This window comes from Stenella coeruleoalba (assembly GCF_951394435.1).
Source record: "Stenella coeruleoalba genome assembly, chromosome: 16".
Lineage (NCBI taxonomy): Eukaryota > Metazoa > Chordata > Mammalia > Artiodactyla > Delphinidae > Stenella > Stenella coeruleoalba.
The window spans coordinates 2019539-2041218 of record NC_137162.1 but is presented as its reverse complement, the minus strand read 5'-3'; the positions used below and the strand labels follow the sequence as shown (position 1 = coordinate 2041218).

Below are 21680 nucleotides of genomic sequence, written 5' to 3'. Positions count from 1 at the left end.
ATTATACAAGGAGACCATTGGACCAACATCTAAGCCAGCAGAAGCCTCAAGGCTACAAATCGATGGAAACGCTAAGGAGGACCAGGCTCGGCAGCTGGCCGGGCTTTACCTGCCACCCGTCAGGTGATCTCCTTTCTCTGCTTCTGCACCTTCACCAGGTCAGCCTTCCCAGGCTCTAACCACGTCCAGCCTGATTCTGTGGGATTGGAATCGATTTTTGCTCAAATGAACTCCTCGCGTTTCTGACATGCCTGCTACTCTTTTAACGCTGTCTTCCACGTACAGTCCTCACAAGCCTTGAAAGGGCAGAAGACTCAGTGGGGGACTCTGCAGACCCCTCTCTGCTCTCGCAGCCCTGACTCGACTGGGTCCAGAGGAGAGAAACAGGCCAACAACTGTATGCTGACCGCTAATGAGTGCCTTCCTTGCTCATTCCTTCCAGGCCTTGGGAAAGAAAAAGAAACAGCACCTAATTATCTCCAAGAATGACAGCAGAAGAAAGGAGCAAGGAATCTGCCTGCATTGTTTGCGTCTACCAAGAAAATAAACATCATGGCTGTGACAAACTGCACCCAGGGCTTCCCTGGGGGCGCAGTGGTTGAGAGTCCGCCTGCCGATGCAGGGGACGCGGGTTCGTGCCCCGGTCCGGGAGGATCCCACATGCCGCGGAGCGGCTGGGCCCGTGAGCCATGGCCGCTGAGCCTGCGCGTCCGGAGCCTGTGCTCTGCAACGGGAGAGGCCACAGCAGTGAGAGGCCCGCAAAACAAAACAAAACAAACTGCACCCGAGTGTCCTTGAGGTCTGTAGGTCTCAGGACACCCCCTCCCAGGGTGTGCTGTTCTCTCTTGCCCAGAGTGAGGGCCTTGGGATATGGGTGTCTGCGAGGGGTTTGGGGTTCAAGCCTCCATTCAGCATGCAAAGCACCCCTTTTAAAAATGGATGCCACTGAATCAAAGGAGGAAACAAAATCACAAACCCAATTCTTACTGTCCCTAAGCACAGCTCAGTGTTACAGACTCAGTTGGATGTGCACCTAGAACGTTCCTTCTTCTCCACAGCAGTTGACCTGAGTTGACTCTTGGCAGCAGGTGGGGTGGCGGGTACAGGGGTTTACTCTTTATCTTAAGTGGGGGGGCCTATTAACCGTGCCAATCTCCCCATCCTAGCAAACTGCTACCAGCTTTGCAAGAACAACCTTTCCCATGTCTTTCAGCACTGATAAAAATGTTAAAACTTTTATGATACCTTTTCCTAAATCTCCATTCAAATACCTCTGGCTCTCACTAAAAATGGGGGCTGGTTTCTGTCATCTGTGTTAGCCCCACCTGAGGCGGAATCAAAAATATCACTGCAAACCCAATAAAACACCCACAGAAATAAACAAACGCTTCTTCAAGGGGTCAAGCTCCTATGTCCGGGCCTTTCAGCCAAGCTCTGCGGGTCAATCAGGGAGAACTGCTGATCTCAAGTTTCCCCAGTGAAGCCAGTACCGTTTCAACCCCTGCGCTCAGGGAGTGGGCCTTTCCCAACACGGCAGCTGATTAAAAATGTACGAGCTCGAATCGGAAAGGATCCTTTCTGAAAATGTTAAGTGTTCTCCTCTGACTCTTGGGGAAACGAGATTTGCTGGGGCATCATCGGGAACAGTCAGCCTCTGCAAGCATCCTATTCCTCTACAGCTGAGAAGAATCTTTCTCCTCTCCACATGCACTTCCACTGAAATCAAGCATCCCTTCAAATAAGGAACGGATGGATTTCATACAAAGCTCTGAAGTGGGTGTGTGAGGAGGAAGGGTTACGTGCTCCCATTCGTGGCATGCGGTCTCAAGGGGCGTTCCTATGACATTTGGAACAAAAATTAAATGCTGGAGGAAAAAAACCAAACAGGAATTAGTACATCAAAATGACCACCATGCGTGAGCTTGAAAGGTGAGACTTTTCTGCATTTTCTAAAATGTTTAACCAGTACACGCTAATTTGAGAGTAGAAAACAGATTTTAAAAGCAAAAAAAAAAAAAAAAGTTAAATGTAGGCTACTGTCTGTGCTGGAAAGGAAGTTTTGAGTGGCTGACAGATGAGAGGGCTTCCCCAGGTTAGTAACTTCATGCGAAAAGAAAGTCATTAGAGAAATGCAAATCAAAACTACAGTGAGGTATCACCTCACACCAGTCAGAATGGGCATCATCAGAAAATCTACAAGCAACAAATGGTGGAGAGGGTGTGGAGAAATGAGAACCCTCTTGCACTGTTGGTGGGAATGTAAATTGATACAGCCACTATGGAGAACAGTATGGAGGTTCCTTAAAAAACTAAAAATAGAACTACCATACGACCCAGCAATCCCACTACTAGGCATATACCCTGAGAAAAACATAATTCAAAAAGACACATGCACCCCAATGTTCATTGCAGCACTATTTACAATAGCCAGGTCATGGAAGCAACCTAAATGTCCATTGACAGACGAATGGATAAAGAAGATGTGGCACATATATACAATGGAATATTACTCAACCATAAAAAGGAATGAAATTGGGTCATTTGTAGAGGCGTAGATGGACCTAGAGACTGTCATACAGAGTGAAGTAAGTCAGAAAGAGAAAAAAAATATTGTATATTAATGCATTTATGTGAAATCTAGAAAAATGGTACAGATGAACCAGTTTGCAAGGCAGAAATAGAGATGTAGAGAACAAACGTATGGACACCAAGGGGGGAAAGCGGGGGCAGGGGGTGGGATGAACTGGGAGATTGGGATTGACATATATACACTAACATGTATGAAATAGATAACTAATAAGAACCTGCTGTATACAAAATAAATAAATTAAATTAAATTAAAAGAAAAAAAAAGAAAGCCAGAGCCTCCCCCTTGGAAGGATCAGTGTTTCTGCAGAAAGCACCACAGAAACTTAATGACTAAATTCTGAAACAGGGAACACGATTCCTTCAAAATCAACAGCCGACATAACCGGGAGAACCCTGTTTCCCTTTCACGCGCACTGGGAATGTACAGTTCAGACTCTCATAAAACTGGGCTCACAGGGCCCGTCTCTTAGTTACTTGTTGCTGCCTCCAGCTTGCGCTTGTGGGGAGGGTCTTCGATGATCCTGTTGAGGTCCCCGCGGTTTCTCAAGTCCATCGGCTTCTCCCAGACGGACAGCTGCATCGTCGGGTTGAAGAAGAAAACCCGGTCATCGCCCGTCCAGACCACACACCTGTGTGAATCGAGAAACTCCTCTAAGTTTCCCTCGAAGACCCTCGGCATGAGCCCTGCCTCAAAAAGCCCTTCAGGGCTGAAATCCACACATTTGCGAAGGTTATTTACGCAAAGTATGAATGACAGTAGCCATGTCTGGCTTTCAGGGTCATTTACAGCTATTTCTCATATGTGATCTCATTTGATTCACAGGTAGACATCGTCCTCACCTTCATTTTACCGGTAAGGACACCAAAGTTCAGAGAAGTGAGCGGCTTAACCGGACCCCAGGAGGTCTGAGCTCTTCCTGTAGGCCAGCTCTCTCCTTTTAGCGGAATTCCCGCTCTGGCCCTGGATCCAGGGACCGAGTAACATGGAACGTGGTGCCCGGTAAACCTCCCCGGCTGGGCGCTGCCCGTGCGGCAGGGTTCACAGGCCCTGGAGGCCCACACAGGCGGGCAGCTCACCCTCTGCAGCAGAGAAGTAGCACATGGGCCGCTTGAATCAGCCTGAGCCTCAGCTCAGGCCTGGTGTGTTTTCAGAAGAGCAGGGAATTAAGCTTTGCGTTTTCACGTGTAGGATTCTAAAATCTCCGAAAGGAATAGTATGCAATTTTAAGACCTCTTATCTGTGAAAGGTTATCAGGGAGGAGAAAAGGATTACAAAGGAAAAATAGTGAAGAAAAGAAAAACAGAAGAAAGGAAACGCTTCCTTCCTAAGGAATACGTCTGTAACGCGGGAACGCACACAGGAATTCGGATTTGGCCTCAATGTGTCCCAACAAACAAGGCCAGTTAAGGCCACCAGACTGGCCTCTGGCTGTGTCCTGTGACCAGTCTTGTGATGGTGCAGAGAAATGAGCTCTGTACCTGTTTCTGGTCTGGGCCTTCCAGAAGATTCCTCTTGGGCAAGGCCTCTCCCCCTCCCGGACCTCAGCTTCCCCCAGTGGCCTCTGAGGGCCCTGAAAGCTCCAGGACTCTCCTCAGGCACCTCAGAAGCTGCGGGAAGGGGCAGGACAAGTCCACGTGACCTGAAACCCTCTGATCTTTGATGACTCTCTAGGGGGAGACCGAACAGGGACACTTCTGGGCGGTGCCAGGGCTCCCAGCAACCAGCTCCGGCCCTACCAGACAGACACACGTGGGTGTCTGCCCTCTCTCTGCATCTGAGCCAGCACAGCCACTCTGCTTCCCAAAGAGAAAATCATTTCCACCCTTGAATCTCCATGCTCAGCCCAGCCGGCCACTTCCCACAGGCTGGACAGAGGGTTCAGGGGACGAGCCTCATGTTAGGGAAACTCTGTACAGACCAAGTTCCTTCGTAGAAATGACCTTGAGATGGTCTGCTTGACTTACTACCCGGCCAGGCCAGGTTCATGGGAGTGGTGGACCGAATAATGGCCCTGAAGAGGTCCACATCTGACTCCCTAGAACCTCTGAATGCTACCTTACATGGCAAAAGAGACCTCGCAGATGTGATTAAGTTAGTATCTTGAGATGGGGTGAGTAGCCTGGACTGTACAGGTGGGTTCAGTGTCATCACATGGTCCTCATAAGAGAAAAGGGGGGGGGGGGTCCGAGTCAGAGAAGGTGTGAGGACAGAAGCAGAAGTAAGACAGACAGACAGGCAGACACACGCACACACCTGGGGTGGGTGGGTAGAGGGAGAGAGAGATTGGAAGATGCTCCACTGCTGGCCTTGAAGTTAGAGGAAAGGGCTAAGGAATGCCGATGCTTCTAGCAGCTGGGAAGGCCTGGACCAGATCCTTGCCTGGAGCTTCCGGAGGGAACCAGCCCTGCCCACACCTGGATTCAGCTCCGTGGGGTCCGTGTTGGATTCTGACCTCCAGAGCAATGAGATGGCAGATTTGTGGAGATGAAAGCTCTGAGTCTATGGTAGACTACCCAGCACGCTTCACCTCTGGCCCCTCTCCGTCCTGGGTGCCAGCATCCGGGCCTGCCTCCCTCCAGCAGAGACCCAGACCCCAGCACTGTGCCCACAGCATTGGCCCCTGCTGGCCTGGTCAGCCAGGTGGAAGGCCACGACCCGCCTCTTCGGTGGACACACCCTCCAGCTCTAGACCTGCCCTTGACCTTCAGGTGACCTTGAGAGCCACCCTCACCCTCTGTGGCCTTCGTTCCATCATCTGCGTAGGCGGGGGCTGGAGTGGAGATTTGTGTTGTTCTGACATGCTCACCGCTGTGGGAAAATTCAGGCAAGACACGAGGGTCCCGCCTTTCTTAGACGATGGGCGGCTCCTGGGCCCACAGGGGCTGGAAGTCGAGGGGCAATGCAGGCAAACTGGACTAGATCCCTGCCTATGGATTGGATCGCCCCCAGCCCCAGCGAGCCCAGGCAGGGGACAGGTAACCTCTCGGGGCCTGGAGGAAGCTGCGTGCCTTTTGGTGCAGAACTCAGCTGGCATGAGACGTTTTTATCGAGTGTAAAGCTGCAGGTAATTACGCTGTGCTGCAGGTTACGTATAGCTCCGCCCCGAGTGAATGTCAAGTAAGAGGCGAGCAGGCCGGCAGCAGCACAGGGGTGATGGCAGGTCCCACCCGGGCACCCCCCTCCCTGTTGAGCGCATCGAATCAGGTTTGTCTGGGGCACAAAGGCAGCTGCCCACTCACCCAATTCAGGCTTCTGAAGCCTTCTTTGGCTGGGCTGTGGCTGGAAAGATTTGCTCCAAGACCAAAGCTCCTGGCAGCCACCAGGCTCCGTTCGTAACAGTCTGGCTTGAATTTTTTTTTTTTTTCATGATGTTTGACTTTACTTGGCCCGAGTGAAAACTTCTAGAAGCATCTTTGGCTCCCTGCATCCCTGTCTATACACTTGAAAAATTTAGGAGCTGCCGTGTGGACCCCAGGACCCCTGACCTCACTTGTAGGACAACGAAGTTCTGCAGCTGATACACCTGACAGGTACCGCTGTCCTGGCAGGAAGTCATCCTGTCCCCACCACCCAAACACACACAAACACGCACACACCAGAGATCTGGGCTTCACAGCCCAGCCCCCAGCAGCCTCATGCCCACAGCTGACTGGTCTATTCCCTCCTCTAAGAGTCATAGAGGGGAGCTGGGGGCGGGGGCATGCACGCAGGAGCCCAAGGGCGTGGAGACCTGCCTTCCAGGACGGGGAGCTGGGGGCGGGGACGTGCACGCAGGAGCCCAAGGGCGTGGGGACCTGCCTTCCAGGACGGCTCTGTGTCTCAACACCTCAGCCAGCGAATTCAGTCTCCTGGGCCTCAGTGGGCGAGGCTCTAGCCCCAGGTGATTTCTTAAATCCCTTCTGACTTGTATTCTAGCTTCTGTTCTTGTCTCCTAATTTTCAAGTTCGGTCCAGGGCCCAAGTCATGGTCAAGTCGGTGCCCTCCCCCTGGATCAACCTCATGGGCGCACCCACCCCCAGCCCCCTGAGCTGGTCTGCCCTGGGCTACGGAGAGTCGTGCTCAGTGGGTCACTGCCTCACCTGGAGACCACGCCCACCCCAGGGCCGCCTCCCCTAACAGCCAGGGGGTGAAAGCATGGGACAAATCCAGGTGTTCATGGCCCAAGGCACCCAAGGTTTGGCCTCCAGCTGAGACCACATCCTCCCTTAGCCCAGCCCCCTCCTGTCCTGCGTCCCCACTGCCCCACCCCTGGAAATCACTCCTCAGGTAACTGGTAACTCACAGGCACCCAGAGCGCTGTCCCAGGTGCTGCTTCTGGGGACCCCGACTCAGGACAGACCCCAAAGGTGAGGAAGGACTAAGTATTCAGGAAGACCTTCCGAAAGCAAGGCAGCAGGTGGTGTCTGGGACGGGCCACCCTCCCCCACCACCTCCCTCTTCCCTAAAGACCTGCACTCTGGGTTTTCAAAGATGAGACCTGGTCCCACCAAACCCAGCACCGCCATCGCTACAGCAGCTGAAGGACCCAGGGAGCGATGCGCCTGCTGAGAAAGTGCAGTCAACTAGGATCTGCCCACGTGGGAAATGTAACTCCATCCCACAGGGGACAGGGTATTTCAGCGAGAATTACTGAGGAGCCGGCAGCCTCGGACGCAGAGGCAGGGAGGTGGTCATGTGTCCATGGGCGCAGAGAGAGCAGCCCCAGGGCAACCCCCCAAAGGCTGTGAGAGACCAGCCTCAGCACACCCCAGTCCTCCCACTGGCTCTGCAGGGCGTCCTGAGGTCCTGGAGCTGGGGGCCTGCCGGACATGAGAAGGTTCCGGTCGGCAGGGGCAGGGCCTGGGTAATAAGAAGCAGCTGGAAATGGGTGAGTGAAGGTGTCCCGGCCCCTGGCTGCGGGGAACGGGCCCCGTCCTGTGCTGCTGCGGGGTGAAGAGCAACGGAGTTTCAACTTTCAGCCCCGGTAGATGCTGACAGATGTCACCTCCACCTGATGCTGGGCTGAGGGCAGACGGCTCAGCTGGGAAGGTGTCCTTCCCCGAAGAATCGGATACACTCAGACACAGGGAAACATGCGCTCCAAAAAGTCCCCCTGACGCGAGGCCCCACATGTTCTTTATCAGGTGGACACAGTTCAGCATCTCAGTTTCCTGGGTACCCGCCCCTCTGGCTCCAAGCCTGGCTATTAGGAAAGAAGCTTTCCATTGGGGGATTGACTTGGGCCAATTCTTCCCCGATGCTGGATGGGTCTGTGTTGTACCTTTGCTGCCTCGGGGATGCACTGACTCTGTAAGCGCCCGGGGCTGTGTCCACGGACGCCCACACCACACCTTCATCGCAGGGAAGAGCCAGTGCCCAGGACCACGGTGTAGGAAACATTCACAACCTCCTACTTTCACCACCCACTGAGCCTCTCCAGCGAGGGAAGAGAGGAGCTAATTAGGGACTTAATAGGGGATTATTACCTGGGAGATAGAGGAGTGGCAACAATTAGCACGGCACATGTTCCTATCTAGGCTACAAAAAACCCAGTTCCTGTGCCGTAGGGACACGTGTGGGACTGAAGCAAGGAGCTGGTGGCCAGGTAAATAAACATGATTCCCCAAGAGAAATCTGCTTATCCACCTGTTACGGTTGGTCTCGGCTAGACCAAGCCAGCTGTGACACGCAAAATTAATTTTATGTATCGTTTTATGCACATTTTAAGTAATATGTATACGTTCCTCTGCTTTAATCACTGCTGTAAAATTTCTGGATGGTTGCCACATTCCCTCTTCTCTTTATCTGTCCGCAGATCCCAGAGGACATAATTAGTGCACCAGAGTTAGTTAGGTCCAGTACAAAGCATCCAGACTTAGCAGCCCTGTTATAGGAAGATCTGGATTTTAGCGCATGGAATCGGGGACTGCTGGTTTGTCATACAAAAGGATCCCTGCACTCACTTTCACATTGCAAATCCAGATGTTTACGGGTTCTGCAAGATGGAAGTCATCTTTGCTTCTCTCTCCAAGCGTCCATCTCAGCCCAGTGGGGAGAGGGGTACATGCCTTGCCACCCCCGACAGAGACACACCTAGGTCCCTCTCTGCACCTGTTGCTTGCCCCCAAGCGCCCTGTCCCAGGAGGAGTGTCCCATCTGCTGGACATTCACTGGGTCACATCCCCAGGGCTGAGGTCTCTGAGCTGAAAAGGCAGCACCTCTGTGTCCTTTGCTCTCTGTTCCTTTCCTCATTCTGCCCACCTTTGTCCCTGGGAAAGGGCTGACCTGGAAGGACTGAGCAGCCCCGGCTTCACGGGGCAGGTTGGGTGAGGCACACTGGGGCCCGCAGACATGAAGATTTGAGGGAGAGTAGAAACCTCACTCCCACTTTCCCTCCTGGGATATTGTGATTTATGCCCAGACATGTGTATCTGGTCCCCGTCCCTGTTTCTGCGCAGAGCTCCTAAACTCTTCCCAAGGGAGGAGGGAGGAGGGGTCGAGGTGGAAGGAGCGTCTTCTTACTCACATCCCAGGCTCCTTCCTCCACGCCCGAGTTCAGTGAGGGACTCTGGGAAGGTCCCTAAGGAAGGGGGCTGGTGACCAGGGGACCAAGCCTGTGATTAGAAGGTGGGAAATTTCTGTCCCCGCCCCAACCTCTGGGGAGGGGAGAGGGGCTGGAGGTTGAGTCAGTCACCACCGACCAATGATTTAATCAACCGTGCCTATGGGATGAAGCCCCCATAAAACCCCACAAGGACTGGAGAGCTTCCAGGTTGGGGAACATGTGAGATTTGGGGAGTGTGATGCCTGGAGGGGCCACGGAAGCTCTGAGCCCCTGCCTCATACCTCACCCTGTGCAGCTCGTCCATCTGGCTGCTCCCCAGTTGTACCCTTTAATAACAACCGATGACCTAGTAAGTAGACGGTCTTCCTGAGCTCTGTGAGTCGCTCTAGCAAATTAACTGAACACAGAAGGAGGTGCTTCGAACCTTGATTTAGAGCCGGTCGGTCAGAAGCACAGGTGACAACCTGGACTTTCACTCGGCATCTGAAGAGGGGGTACAGTCTTGTGGGTCTGAGCCCTGAACGTGGGGTCTGACAGTGTCAGGTGGGTTGACCTGTGGGACACCCAGCTGGTGTGCTGCAGAACCGCTCCATGCGGGTGGACCACACACCCTGTGTCCGAAGTGAGGTCAAGGTTCAGGGGGGTCTTGAGAGCACAGGACACACCGGCGTGTTGTTTTTCACCCTCTAAGCCTGGTCTCCAGCTTGGGCACCTCCGGCTGCCGCGCCCACCGACACCAATGTGCGTTTAGTGACCTGATAACCTGCCGGCTGGAGATGAGGGCAGTGACCAGCCACAGGAACGCCTCGTGTGTGCAGGGGAAGCACCCGCGCGTCCTCAGCTCCCAGCTTGGGACACAGGCGTCTGGAAGGGCCCCAAGACCCTGGCGGCGTGGGAGCTGCCTGGAGGAGGGGATCCACCTGTGCCCCTGAAGACCCCACTTGCTTTAACTTCTTTGTGTAGCTCCTGAAAGATGCTGCCTGCCAGCCCTCGGTCATTGACCATGAACTTATGGTCCCATTTTCAAGTGGTGGAGACAGGGGACAGCACAGAAGCGTCAGGCAGCCCTGCGGAGAGAGTGGCCCACGCAGGAGGCTTGTTCTCACATCAGAACGTCGTCCAGGACCCCAGGCCATCTTCACGGAACAAACGGCTTCCGGGCGGCTCCACCTCGACCAAGGCCCAGGGTGTCCAGGAGAATCCGCCTTCAGGAACAGTCAGTGTTTCCTCCTCTGCTGTTACATCAACCAGCCGTTGCCCTCAACCAGGCAGAGAATGTGCCGGGGACCCGCTGCAGAGTCCAGCTTCCTCAACCTGGGGGTCTCTCACTGCAGGGAAGTTTGAGCGCTGGCTTCCCTGCCAGCCCAAGAGGGCAAGATGGGGGTCGGCTCGGCGGGAGCGGGCCCGGAGTTTGACCGGCTGGGGGCCTCCATGGAGAGGACGCACCGTCAAGGGAAGAACACACTGACTTCGGACACAGAGAGGCACTCCGGGCGCTCGGCCGTGAGAGGTGGAGACCCACTCGGTGGAGACAGCCGTGCCCTCCCGTGGCCCTGCCCCCTCCTCTGGTCACCACAGCCTCTGACAGCGCCTGGAGACCCGCCGGGATCCCTGGACTCGCTGAGTCTTACAGACCCAGTCACCTCCCCCAGTCTCCCCAGTGCACTGTCGCGTGGACGCCCCACTGTGAACCCCTGCTTACCAGAGAGTTACAGGCAGCGGGTCCCTGGCACGTTCTTGGTCTGGGCGAGGGCCTCCTCAAGCTTCCTGGCCTGCGGCGGCCGGCGGGGGCGACAGGTGGGGGGGGCCGTGCTTTGGCTCCCGCACCTCCAGGAGGCCTCTCTGTCCTTCGTCTCCTGAGGACCTGGCTGACCCCAGGCCCAGGCTGACGACGAGCCCGCTCCCTGGACGGGGTCGTGGCGGGTGACCCGAGCTCACTGGGTGCAGCAGGTGCAGCCCCCTGGGCAGAGGAGCTCTTCCCAGAGGCAGATTGCGGTCACGCAGGGCGTGTCCTCACCAAGGCTTCCGTGGGTGCAACACCAAGGTTAAGGGCGCGTCAGACCACGCTGCGCACAGCCTCCCCCAGTCGGGAGGGAGGGAGGCTGCAGTAGAAGCCGGTCTGGTGCTGCCCCTACGCCCCCCTGCTCCCTGCGAGGTCCAGGTCCCTCTTCCACTTTTCAGGGGATGCACAGACCCAGCCTCCCAGGTGTGGGGTTTTTTACACACTGGCACCCTTTACCCCGGGCTGCTCAGTGAGGCCGGGCAGCCTCGCTCAGGTGGGCCTGAGTCAGGAAGGCAGGGAAATAGGGGAGCAGAGGTGGGAAGGATGCCCAGGTCCGGCCGGCGGGCCTAACTCCCACTCAGAAAGCGCACCACGGCCTCATCTGAAAGTCCGGACCGCGGCCTGGACACGCCTGCCCTGCGGCACGACTTGCTCGTGCCGTGTGACAGCCTGTGAGTCAGGAGAGGGTGGCTCCCTCCATGGCCGCCACGCTAATAATTCAAGGCCAAGGACCCACACAGAGGGGCAGCGGCAGACGAGGACGGTGTGACTCCAGGACCTCAGGAAGCATTTTGTGCTGTAACACAGTACTGTTGAGGAATTGACACCACAGCTTCCACAATCAGAAGCTTCTAGGGCCCAAGGTCATGTCTTCTCCCCAGTTATAATCCCCAAGGGCAGCATCATGTACCCAGTAGCAGGGCCACGCGCCCGCACTGAATTTATTCTCACCCCCAGTACGATCTGTGGCAAAGTGAGCTGGCCTTAGAAACACATGTGAGGAGTCTGGTTACAGAAGACCCCAAACAGCATTCGTGGCGTCATAAAAAATAAATAGTTGAATTTTGTTTTGTCCCCCATTCGGTTCCTGGCACCAAGCTCCTAAAGCCCTTGGCATTAGCTAAGTGACTGAGCGTCTGTTTTTACTCACAAGGAGCCCCTCTGAGCACACTCGAGTCTGCTCCCATGCCCCACGTGGTGACTCCTGGAGGACGGGGCTGGGCCCGGAAGGACCCGCTACGGGTCGAGAGGGCTGGTTTGTGGCCTCACCTCACGCCCTCCAGGAGGGGAGAGGGCGTGCCTAGTAATAAGACGTCCATAAAACCTCCTTCAGGTCAGAGAGGCTGAACGTGGTGATCACGTTGGTGTCCTGGGAGGGTGATGCCCCCAAGAGGGAATGGGGGCCCCGAGACCCCTCCCACACCTTGCCCTGTGCCTCTCTTCCACCTGGCTGTTCCTGTGTTGTGTCCTTATAATAAAACCGCTATCATAAGTAAATCACTCTTCTAAGTTCTGTGAGTTGTTCTAGCAAATTCTCAAACCGAGGGGAGGTCGTGGGAAGCCCTGAGTTCGCAATCAGCTGGGCAGAGATGCCGGCAAGCCGGCTGGGTCTGAAGGAGGGGAAGAGGGGTGGGACTGAGCCCTCACTCAGCCTGCGGGGTTTTGGCTAACCCAGGAGTTGGTGTCAGAAACCAACTGAATTAATTGCAGGACACTCTGTAGGCGTTGGAAACACTGTGTCACTAAGTGTTAGCACAGGGAGCCCGGACCCGTGAGGCATCCCCAGGGTGCCGAGCATTTCAGCTAAAGGCAGAGGGCGGGGGGCCCCCAGATGCCCGCAACACCGACCGACCATTGACCGACCAGAGGAGCGGGTGCCCCGCCTGTCCAGTTAAGAGCACAGGTTCTCGCAGTGAGCAGGTGACCGGGGCAGGGCTGCAGGGCAGGACAGATGCCAGACGTCACTCAGGACACCATGCAGGGCGAATGCCACAGCCTGGGACCACGGACGGCTGCTGCTTCCGCCCTGATGGTGCATAAAACGATGCCAATGGTTCTACTTCTGTTCTCTAAATTAGCTGTTCCTCCCAACTGTATCCTGCAATCTAATCTTCAGGTTTTAAAGCTAATTTTACTATAATAACCTTTTTTTCTGCTTCCAAATGACTCCATTATAAAAGGACATTTAAAAAAGCAAAGCCAGTGGCTCCCTCGTGGAGGGCGCTTTGAGTGTGGCGTACTCAAAGACCAGGAATCCTCACAGGGCAGCTGCAGAGAGCCAGACACATCTTTAATTAACAGCTATTCAGTTACGCTCTTCTTGGAGTAGAGGGAAAGGCCTTTGAAGCTCAAGGCGTGCTGCCGTCTCTTCAGACACTGCCTTTCACGGATACATATGCAACAACATTACTATTTGAATACATATTTGCAAATATATTCGAGCAGGATAACTTATCACTTAAATGCTATTTTTCGGCAGAAGGTGGCCACAGTGTGGAGAGCTGCCTGCCAGGAGCTGCAAGTTAATTTTTTAAAACAGCATTACCGACAGAGTATGCATTTCTCTCTGGGGACAACAAGCAAATGCTGGATCAGACAGGGCTCCCAGCCTCCGGGCGTCTTACCAGGGGGATCCGGGCACCGGGGTGGAGGCCACGGGTCTTGTGCCTTTGGCCGCTCTGTCTTCGCCCGTCACTAGGATCGATGGAACCTCCTTTCAGCAGAGAGAGAAGGAGAGAACTTTAAAAAAAAAAATTAAACAGTCCTCTTCAGCTACAGGCAAACGAGTAAAGAATAACAAGTCTTCTGCAGACAGACCTGCCCACAGCAGCTATTAGGTAATGGCCTGCTCAGCAGAGCCAGCTAATGGGACCCGGCAGCCACATGAGAATTTAGAATTAATGGTACCACTGACCGTGTTGAGTGATTCAGACTAAGGCTTCCCTCTAATTATCCCAAATGGGCTCAGCTGCCTGCTTTTGTAGAAGCAGACACAGGTGGTGGCGGCTGAGAGGTTGCTTCCAGATGCCTTAGTGTCTTGGGGGCAGAAACTCCCACTGGATTCGTCTCTGGAGATGGGCTGACCCAGGGGCTGGAGTCACTCTACGGCCAAACACTGCCTTCAGCGGCAGAGAACCTTGGAGCAGTGAGGGTCCCAGGTGTGGCTGGGCTGGGCCGTCCCGTCCCTTGAAGGCAGGGGACGTGACAAGCCTGTGTCCTTGCGGTGACTCCCCCCACCCCCTCCTTCTAGAGCGTCCACGTGAGGGCAGAGTTCAGGGCGTGTGCAGGTGACTGTGGTGCACAGCTGGGTTTGAAAATCACTCCGTCTCTGTCTTCAGGTAGAAAATAAAGTTTGAATATGACATCACCCAGAAGAAAATGAAGATTATTCCCTAAAGTTAAAAAAAAAAAAAAAAACTATGGCTGGGACACTTGATCATTGTTCATTATGGTCAGAATCTGGAGAGAAACAGAAGTTGTTTGAGATTAGAAAACATGGGCAATTATGACGCCAACAGAAACACAGATCCAAGATTCAGATGAACTTATTTAGCTGCACTGATGTACGACAGGTATCAAGATTTTCTTAAACAAAGGGAAACAGAACCAAACTCCTACAGGTGGAACTGAAGAATTACCATGAGGAATTTTTGTTTTTTTAAAGTCAGTGCCATCTCAGTTTTGGAACAGCTATAAGAAAGAAATGAAACCGTAGTTAGCACAATAAATTCTAGTGGTGAGGAAACACTGTTTTTTCTTCTACCAGCTGTTTCCATGGTTTTAATCTCAAATTTAGAACAGTATAATAAGGACTGTGTTCTCTTTCACAAAATCAGGTGAGATTAAAAGATACTAGTGCATAATTATTCAACGCAGCAGCCAGGTTCTGAGCTGAGAAAGTCAGGAGCGATCAAAGCTCTAGATTCGTTTTAAAAAAATTAAATGTCACCCTAAACTCTGCGGATCTGTTTCTACCATCATCAGCGTCAGTGCTTTATGAGGCGGTGTGGGTGAGGAGACGGTTAGCCATTTGTGGGAAGGATTCAAAGTCAAGGATGCCAATGCTGCCACGCCCCACGTGGGCACCGCTGCCAGGCCGGCTGCACAAGGACAGGAGTCCACAGGCTCGTTCCAGGGCCCCCGAGGGCCACACCGGGACCAGCACTCATGCCCACCGTCCCAACCTCCCTTGAAACAGAATCGTTAGCGAGCAAAGTGCTACGTTATGAGAGCACTGAAACATAAATTCAAATATAAAGTTAAAAGATCACCAAGGGTCTATAAGGGTAGGAAAACCCCCAAACAAGTCACGTGAACGCCGGCAAAACCACAGGCAACGGGGTGAACCTGCCCCCTGTTCACTCGGGAGTCGAGCCCGCGACATCAGGAGAGAACGGCCAGTGCCGGCAGAGCCAGGCAGAGGATGGATGGAAGGGCCGGGATGAAGAGCTCATCCGGACCAGGTCTAGCGCGGCCTCTGCGCAAGGACCATGGGGAACCGCGTCAATTAAAGGTTAGACAGGTAAGATCCATGACGTGAGGGGTGATCTCTTTCACGTCTGTCCATCCTGGTCTCTTACTGGGGGCTTCCTGGGGCCCTTCATTCATTGTGACGTACAATTACACTGACTAAATGATTTGTAATTTACGTGATTATCCCTAAGTTCATAAGTTGAGGAACGATCTTTTTGTAGAATTTCGGGGTGGTAGAAAATGTCTTTGTTTCCTGTGAGAAAATAGCATAACTGGGAGTATTGAGAAACAGTTGTGTTAGAAATATATGATTATATCAAGACCAGAGTTTACGTTACTAATCCAAGCAGAAAAACGAGGAGGGATTTTCACTATGAAGCTACTGAAGAATGAAACCTAACGAGGGGCCTCGAGTAGTAGATTTCCCCCACTAATTATTCAAGTAAATACGGTGGGACGTGATTTCTGATGGGGACTAACATTTCAATTTGGCAAAGCTGGGGTTCTCTTGGTAATTCTCAAATTACCAAGGTCGCCTTCTTGAGATGCACGCTGGTTATGATTTCCTGTGGGTGATAAAAATGGCTAATCATGGGCTTCCCTGGTGGCGCAGTGGTTGAGAGTCCGCCTGCCGATGCAGGGGACACGGGTTCGTGCCCCGGTCTGGGAAGATCCCACATGCCGCGGAGTGGCTAGGCCCGTGAGCCATGGCCGCTGAGCCTGCGCGTCCGGAGCCTGTGCTCCGCAACGGGAGAGGCCACAACAGTGAGAACCCCGCGTACCGCAAAAAAAAAAAAAAAAAAAAAAAGGCTAATCATGGCATAAAACTCCCCTTCACACTGAAGTAATAAAAATGAATTAGAGGCACAGAGCCCAGAGATGAAGAAAGCAGCTAAAACAGAAGAAAGACGATCTGTTTAATAAACATGTAATTCTGACACGGATGTTAATCTCTTATAGAGAAATCCTACATCAGGGAGCAACAGTTTAATTTGCACTAACGTTCGTGATCCATTTATACCATTTAGCATCGGCACTAATGATGGGGAGGAAGGCGTGGCCCACAGGTGAGTGTGTGCCCAGCGACGTCACTAACAGGGAACCGGTATGACAACCAGCGGGAACGGGGACGTGCCAGGCTGAGGCAGAGACACACCCGGTAACAGCAAAGGAAGAGAGAATGTTCACACGACACCGGGGCAGGCCAGAGGCCCGCAGCGTAGCTGACAGATCAGGCCAGAGGCCAAAGTGCCGTTTGTGACTTTCAAAAGCAGCAATAAACGCTGATCTCTTGGGTGAGTCGTGGGAAGAGAAATGCATCCAACGCGTTCACAGTCTATAAAATGCCGTCTGGTAAACGAGCAAAGGGAAGGACCTGAGACTCTAATGCGTTCAGGAAACACAAACGTGTGCTGGTTTTCCTATAACAGTGAAACCAAACGCAGACCGCAGCCTCGCCTGAGGGGCGTCCAACTGCACGGCCTGGCTGCCCGCGTGCCCGTGCCCGTGCCTGCTGAGATGTGAGGGCGGCGGACCCAGAAGGCCAGGGTCACTACTCCTCTGAGCAGTGCTGGCCAGCGAGCTCTGGACCCAGACCAGGAAGGGAAGGCCAGGCTGCGTCTGCCCGGCTCCCGGATGCCCCTTCCCTTCCTCGGGGCTCTGGAGCTGTCCTGCTGGATCCGGCCCTGTTCCACCCAGGGGACTGCAAAGCACCACTGCCGAGAGCCAGGTGGGAAAACAGGGACGAAGGCCGTGCGGGCCCCGCAGCCCCCAGCCCGGGGTTTCACATCTTCGCAGCCCACTGACCTTGGCTGGTCTGTCTCCCGCCGGGCTCTTCGTCTCCCCGTGCAGCATCAGGGCCGGCGGGCAGGGCGCCCGGCTGTGCTCTCTGCTTTTATCTGCGGGGCCAAAACAACCGTCGTTAGCATCTGTTTGTCCTGTCAGTTTGTAAAACTGAACAAGGACAGACAGTGGCTTGGAGAATTCAGAGTGGTGGTGCGCACGGTGCATCCCACGGGAAGCTGTGCCGACTGGTGCTGGCCACGCCTCCACTGCGACTCCATGGTGAGGTCCTGGCAACCGCATCTGAGCCTGCACAGCACTGTCCACGGAGCACTTGGCCACGCACGCATCCTGGACCAGGCCACGTGGGTCACAATGGACGGGACTCAGGTCTCCCTGACAAGGGGGCCAATGTGGGCAGCAGAGGCAGGCTTCCGTAGGCTTCAACAGCCAGTGGCCGTGATGGGCCACCCTGAGCCCTGTCCCAACAGGGGCTGGGGGTCCATGCTGGCCAGACTTCCTGTTACCGTTGTTTGCCCATCACTAAAGTGGACTCTGGCCCCCATGGGTGGCCTGCACAGTGCTTTGACTGTGCCGACAGTGACTGTCTGGGAGGAGGGAGGGGAAAGTGGAAACAACCTGACTCCAGATATGAAAACAGACTTAGGCTTCATCTTATTCAAAGACGTTGCGTAGCCTCAGACGTCTGCGGGCAGTGACGGACAGCAAGATTAACCACGGTGTTAGGAGCAAGGATTAGTAGAAACACCAAGCCACCTAAACACACCAGCCTCACAAATAGATAAATTCACCGAGGAGACCCTGGAAGGGTCTGGAAGGGATTGCTTGACCTGGAGCTCCTGTCTGTGCAACACAGTTGAGCAGGTCCCAGGGTCTCTCCTTCCCAGTGGAAGGGAGGAGAGAACAACAAGCACTGCTCTGTGTGTGTGCGCGTCTGTGTGTTCTCACGAATGTACGTGTGTGTACGTGTCTGTGTGTGTGCGCGTCTGTGTGTTCTCACGAATGTACGTGTGTGTACGTGTCTGTGTGTGTGCACGTCTGTGTGTTCTCACGAATGTACGTGTGTGTACGTGTGTGTGTGCATGCTTGGGCTTGGCTCCCACCTGGGGCCCGGCCATGGTGCCACGGTGGGCATCGGTACCTGGCACCCTAGTGGCTGCAGAGCCAGGTCCAGGCTGCAGGGCAGTCGCCCCAGAGCCTGGGTGAGGGAGCAGGCACCCCACTAACAACTGTACCTCAGAGGTGCAGCAGTGCCCCGGGGCCAGCTCTGGACCTGGACCAAAAGTCCAGTCCCCACAGAGGTGCTGCGTCTGGACGAGGCGGAAGCACGCGGGAGCCAGCCCTGAGGCCCCGCCTCCACCTGTCACGGACATGGATGGACGGACAGAGGTTGTTAGGACCGCAGCCAGGCTTGCTGTCACTCTGAAGCGTGGCCTGGCCTGCAGGCTCTCCCCAGGGGCCAGCTGGCTGGTCCTGGCTCTTAAAGGGACCTTAGCTCAGGCTGGTGGCAAACAGACCAAGTGTGGACCCCAGACCTTGCGGCTTCCGGCTGCCCTCACATCTCCAAACCGCGTGCGTCTGGAGCCTGGAACGCACATCCCCTTCACACGGGGGCGGTAAGTGCCGACCACTGGGCTCCCGGGGAGCCGTGACCACCACCCAGAGGCTCGCCTCGGGCCTGGCAACACCACTTACAGGGCCATTTCACCGTCGGCCTTGGGGAAGGGACTGTAAAGCAAACCTCAGTCAACAAGCCACACCCCAGCCTCGAGGAATGCGGGTGGTTCCACTGAGTCAACAGTAGATTCTCTGATACCTTGTCCCCACTCGTCCTGCAGAGCCCGGCCTGTCACGAGGTCTAGAGCCGGGGACCCCCGTCTGGGCTTCAGCTCAGGCCCTGATCCCACCAGCCACCAACTCCGTGCCAGACGGGAACGGGGGTTTGCCAGGGGGCATCCACGGGGCAGTCCTGGAACCCAGCCCTTCCCGCCGCTGCAGCTGAGGAACAGGGTGGGAGGCTGGTGCCCGAGGTGGGCAGAGGGGCTTTGCAAGGATGCCTGGGTGTGGGCAGCCTTAGCAAGAGGTCTACACCGGCCAGAAAAGCGCAAGGGCCTGCGCCGGGGTGGGGGCACTGAGGACAGAGCCACGGAGGGTGGTGTCTGAAGAGGCCACCAGAGCAGCTCTTGTGCGAAAGAGAGGCCGGGGACACAGGGATACTGCCTTGCCCAGGAGACCAAGCCTGCAGAACCTCCCCAGAGCCGCCCGCAGGACCTGGGACGCTCGACCCCTGCTCTGTGAAGGAGGCCAGAGAACAAAAAGGAAGCTGAACTCTCCCTGCTCCCACCTTGCCTCCCGGCAAGGCCCAAGGAAAGGGGAGAAAAGCTTGAATTTGCAACGAAGTGGAAGGGCCTGGTTATGACCCTGGGCTCTACTTTCGAGCTGCTGGACCGAGACCTGAGGGGTGAGTAGAAATGAGCAGCTTTCCACCGCCTGAGCACACGGTCTGGGCTCCTTCCCAGTCCGCACGGGCCATGCCCGGAGGGAGGGGCCGTGTGCCGATGCGGGGGCTCCGCACAGAAAACAAAGCAGTCGGGCGTCGCTGGAAATGGGAGGATCTTCTCACCTCATGCAAATACTACACGTTGTAAAAACAGTGCGAGGAAACCGACCGCAAGGCCCTGGGTGCCCATCGTAACGCAGTTCTCAATGAGAGTAGTCTTGCTTACGTGTGTGCCCTCATTATTCTGAGAAAGTATATTAATTTGTTTTCCTTTATTGAAAACACCTGATCTTCGTAAAACTTAGCTCTTCAAATCTGGCATTTGGGCTGCATGCCCGGCGCTGCTCGCTGTGACGGCTCCTTTGCAAAGACGGCCCTGATCATCACGCTGAAGGCCTCGCGGCACACGCGCCCCCAGAGCGCCTGTGACAGACGTTGAGCCTCGCCCTGCGCGGCTTCCGTAAGAGCCCGCCCCCCGCACAGCCGTGGCTCGTGCAGCCTCGCTGCTTGGCTCAGCTGGGGCGCCCAGATCCCTCTCGTAATAGCCTGGGTCTCCACGTTCGTCCTGGAAGAGCCGATGCTACGTCTCCCCGAGGGCCACTCCGGGGCCCACTCTGACCTGCTGAACCACCCTGTGCTTTGGGCCTCTCCACAAACCCCGATGATGCTGCCATCAGATGCTCCCTTGGGTGTCAAAGAGAACTAGTTTGTGGAGGAGAATCAACAAGTCTGAAGACCTGGTGCTGAAGTACTTAGGGGCGTGTGTGATGCCCTTCCACCCTGTGAGGGGGGCAGGATGGTCAGATCTTTGGGGGCGGTTGGTCTATTGATGAAGCCCAGCCCTGGGAGGGGAAGGGCTCTCAGACAGTTTGCTTTTCCTCCTGCCAGGGCTGAGCGACAAGGAGGCCCAGAAAGGTCGCATGGAAGCCGGGAAGAAGAAAGGGGCCTGCGTGAAAACTGCACACAGTCCACTGAAAACACGTACTTGCTGCCTGTACAGAATCCAGCACAACCCTGGCTGTTCGCAGGGAGAAGTGGGGGGAAGTGGAGTGAGCGATCAGACAGCACCTTCCCTCAAAATGCTGCAGGAGTTGGCAAGGGTGACGGGAGGGGATACACAACAGCCCTCGGAAGGTGAACAGTCGGCAAAACTTGTCCCGTGGAACAAAGGGGACAGAAAAGCCATGCTCCTCATAGGCGAGACTTAGCCGTGGAAACGTCTAGCTCGGCAATCAATCAACCTCGTTTCCCTAGAAGAAGAGCGAGGTGGGCTTGCTGTGTCCTAATCTGAGGTCAGGGGTCCATGTCAGCTTCCCAGCATGTCACCTCTTGGTCATCAGTCCCCATCTAAGCCACCTGTTCCCTTAGAGTCCCGGGGACGTGAAGACTCAAAGTTATCTGGTATCAGGCCTCAGAGCAAAGATAGCTCATATACAGTGGTAATGGGACAATTACTATACACCCAAAACTATACTGAATAAAGCACTAGGATTGTCTTAAACATTTAAAAGTTGCTTTCTTAATTATTAACATAAAGAACCACTGCAGACGAGTCAAAATTGTCTAACTTGTCAAAAAGATATAAAAACACGTCCGCATCTTTTAATTCAAAAGGTGACTCTGAAATTCAATCTCATTTTAATCCAATAAAGTTGGCCCTCCCTTGGTCTCAGTTTCCTCATCTATAAAATGGACCGATCTCCTAAGTTTCTTCCAATTCTGGGATTCTGAAAGTCAACAGGACATCTGCAACTGCTTGGGGTATATTCCCCCAAAATAGAAGATATGAGCAGTGAACTTGGAGGGCCAGAATAATCTTCTGGTTTCCTCCCGGGGAAGAAGGAAATGGATTAACCCCAAGGAAGAGGGCAGAAGAGACAGTTAACCTTTTCTATCCTGAAAACCAACAGTGGCTTGTGACGAATTTGGAATTAGTGGGGCATCTCCTCTTAGACCAAGGGGACCCCTGATCCACAGATGGTCTGCA

At 54.5% G+C, this 21680-nt stretch overlaps 1 protein-coding gene across 1 annotated transcript in view; it reads right to left on the bottom strand.

Annotated features, from left to right (window-relative positions):
- The window catches only part of TCERG1L (transcription elongation regulator 1 like), a 192676-nt gene that overhangs the window by 50842 nt on the left and 120154 nt on the right, over positions 1–21680 (bottom strand). The window contains exons 5-7 of the mRNA XM_079899219.1: positions 17197–17288; positions 13542–13630; positions 3064–3218 (exon numbers count right to left, since the gene is read on the bottom strand). Of these exons, the coding sequence (XP_079755345.1) occupies positions 3064–3218; positions 13542–13630; positions 17197–17288 (336 nt within the window). The remainder of the gene's footprint in view (positions 1–3063; positions 3219–13541; positions 13631–17196; positions 17289–21680) is intronic.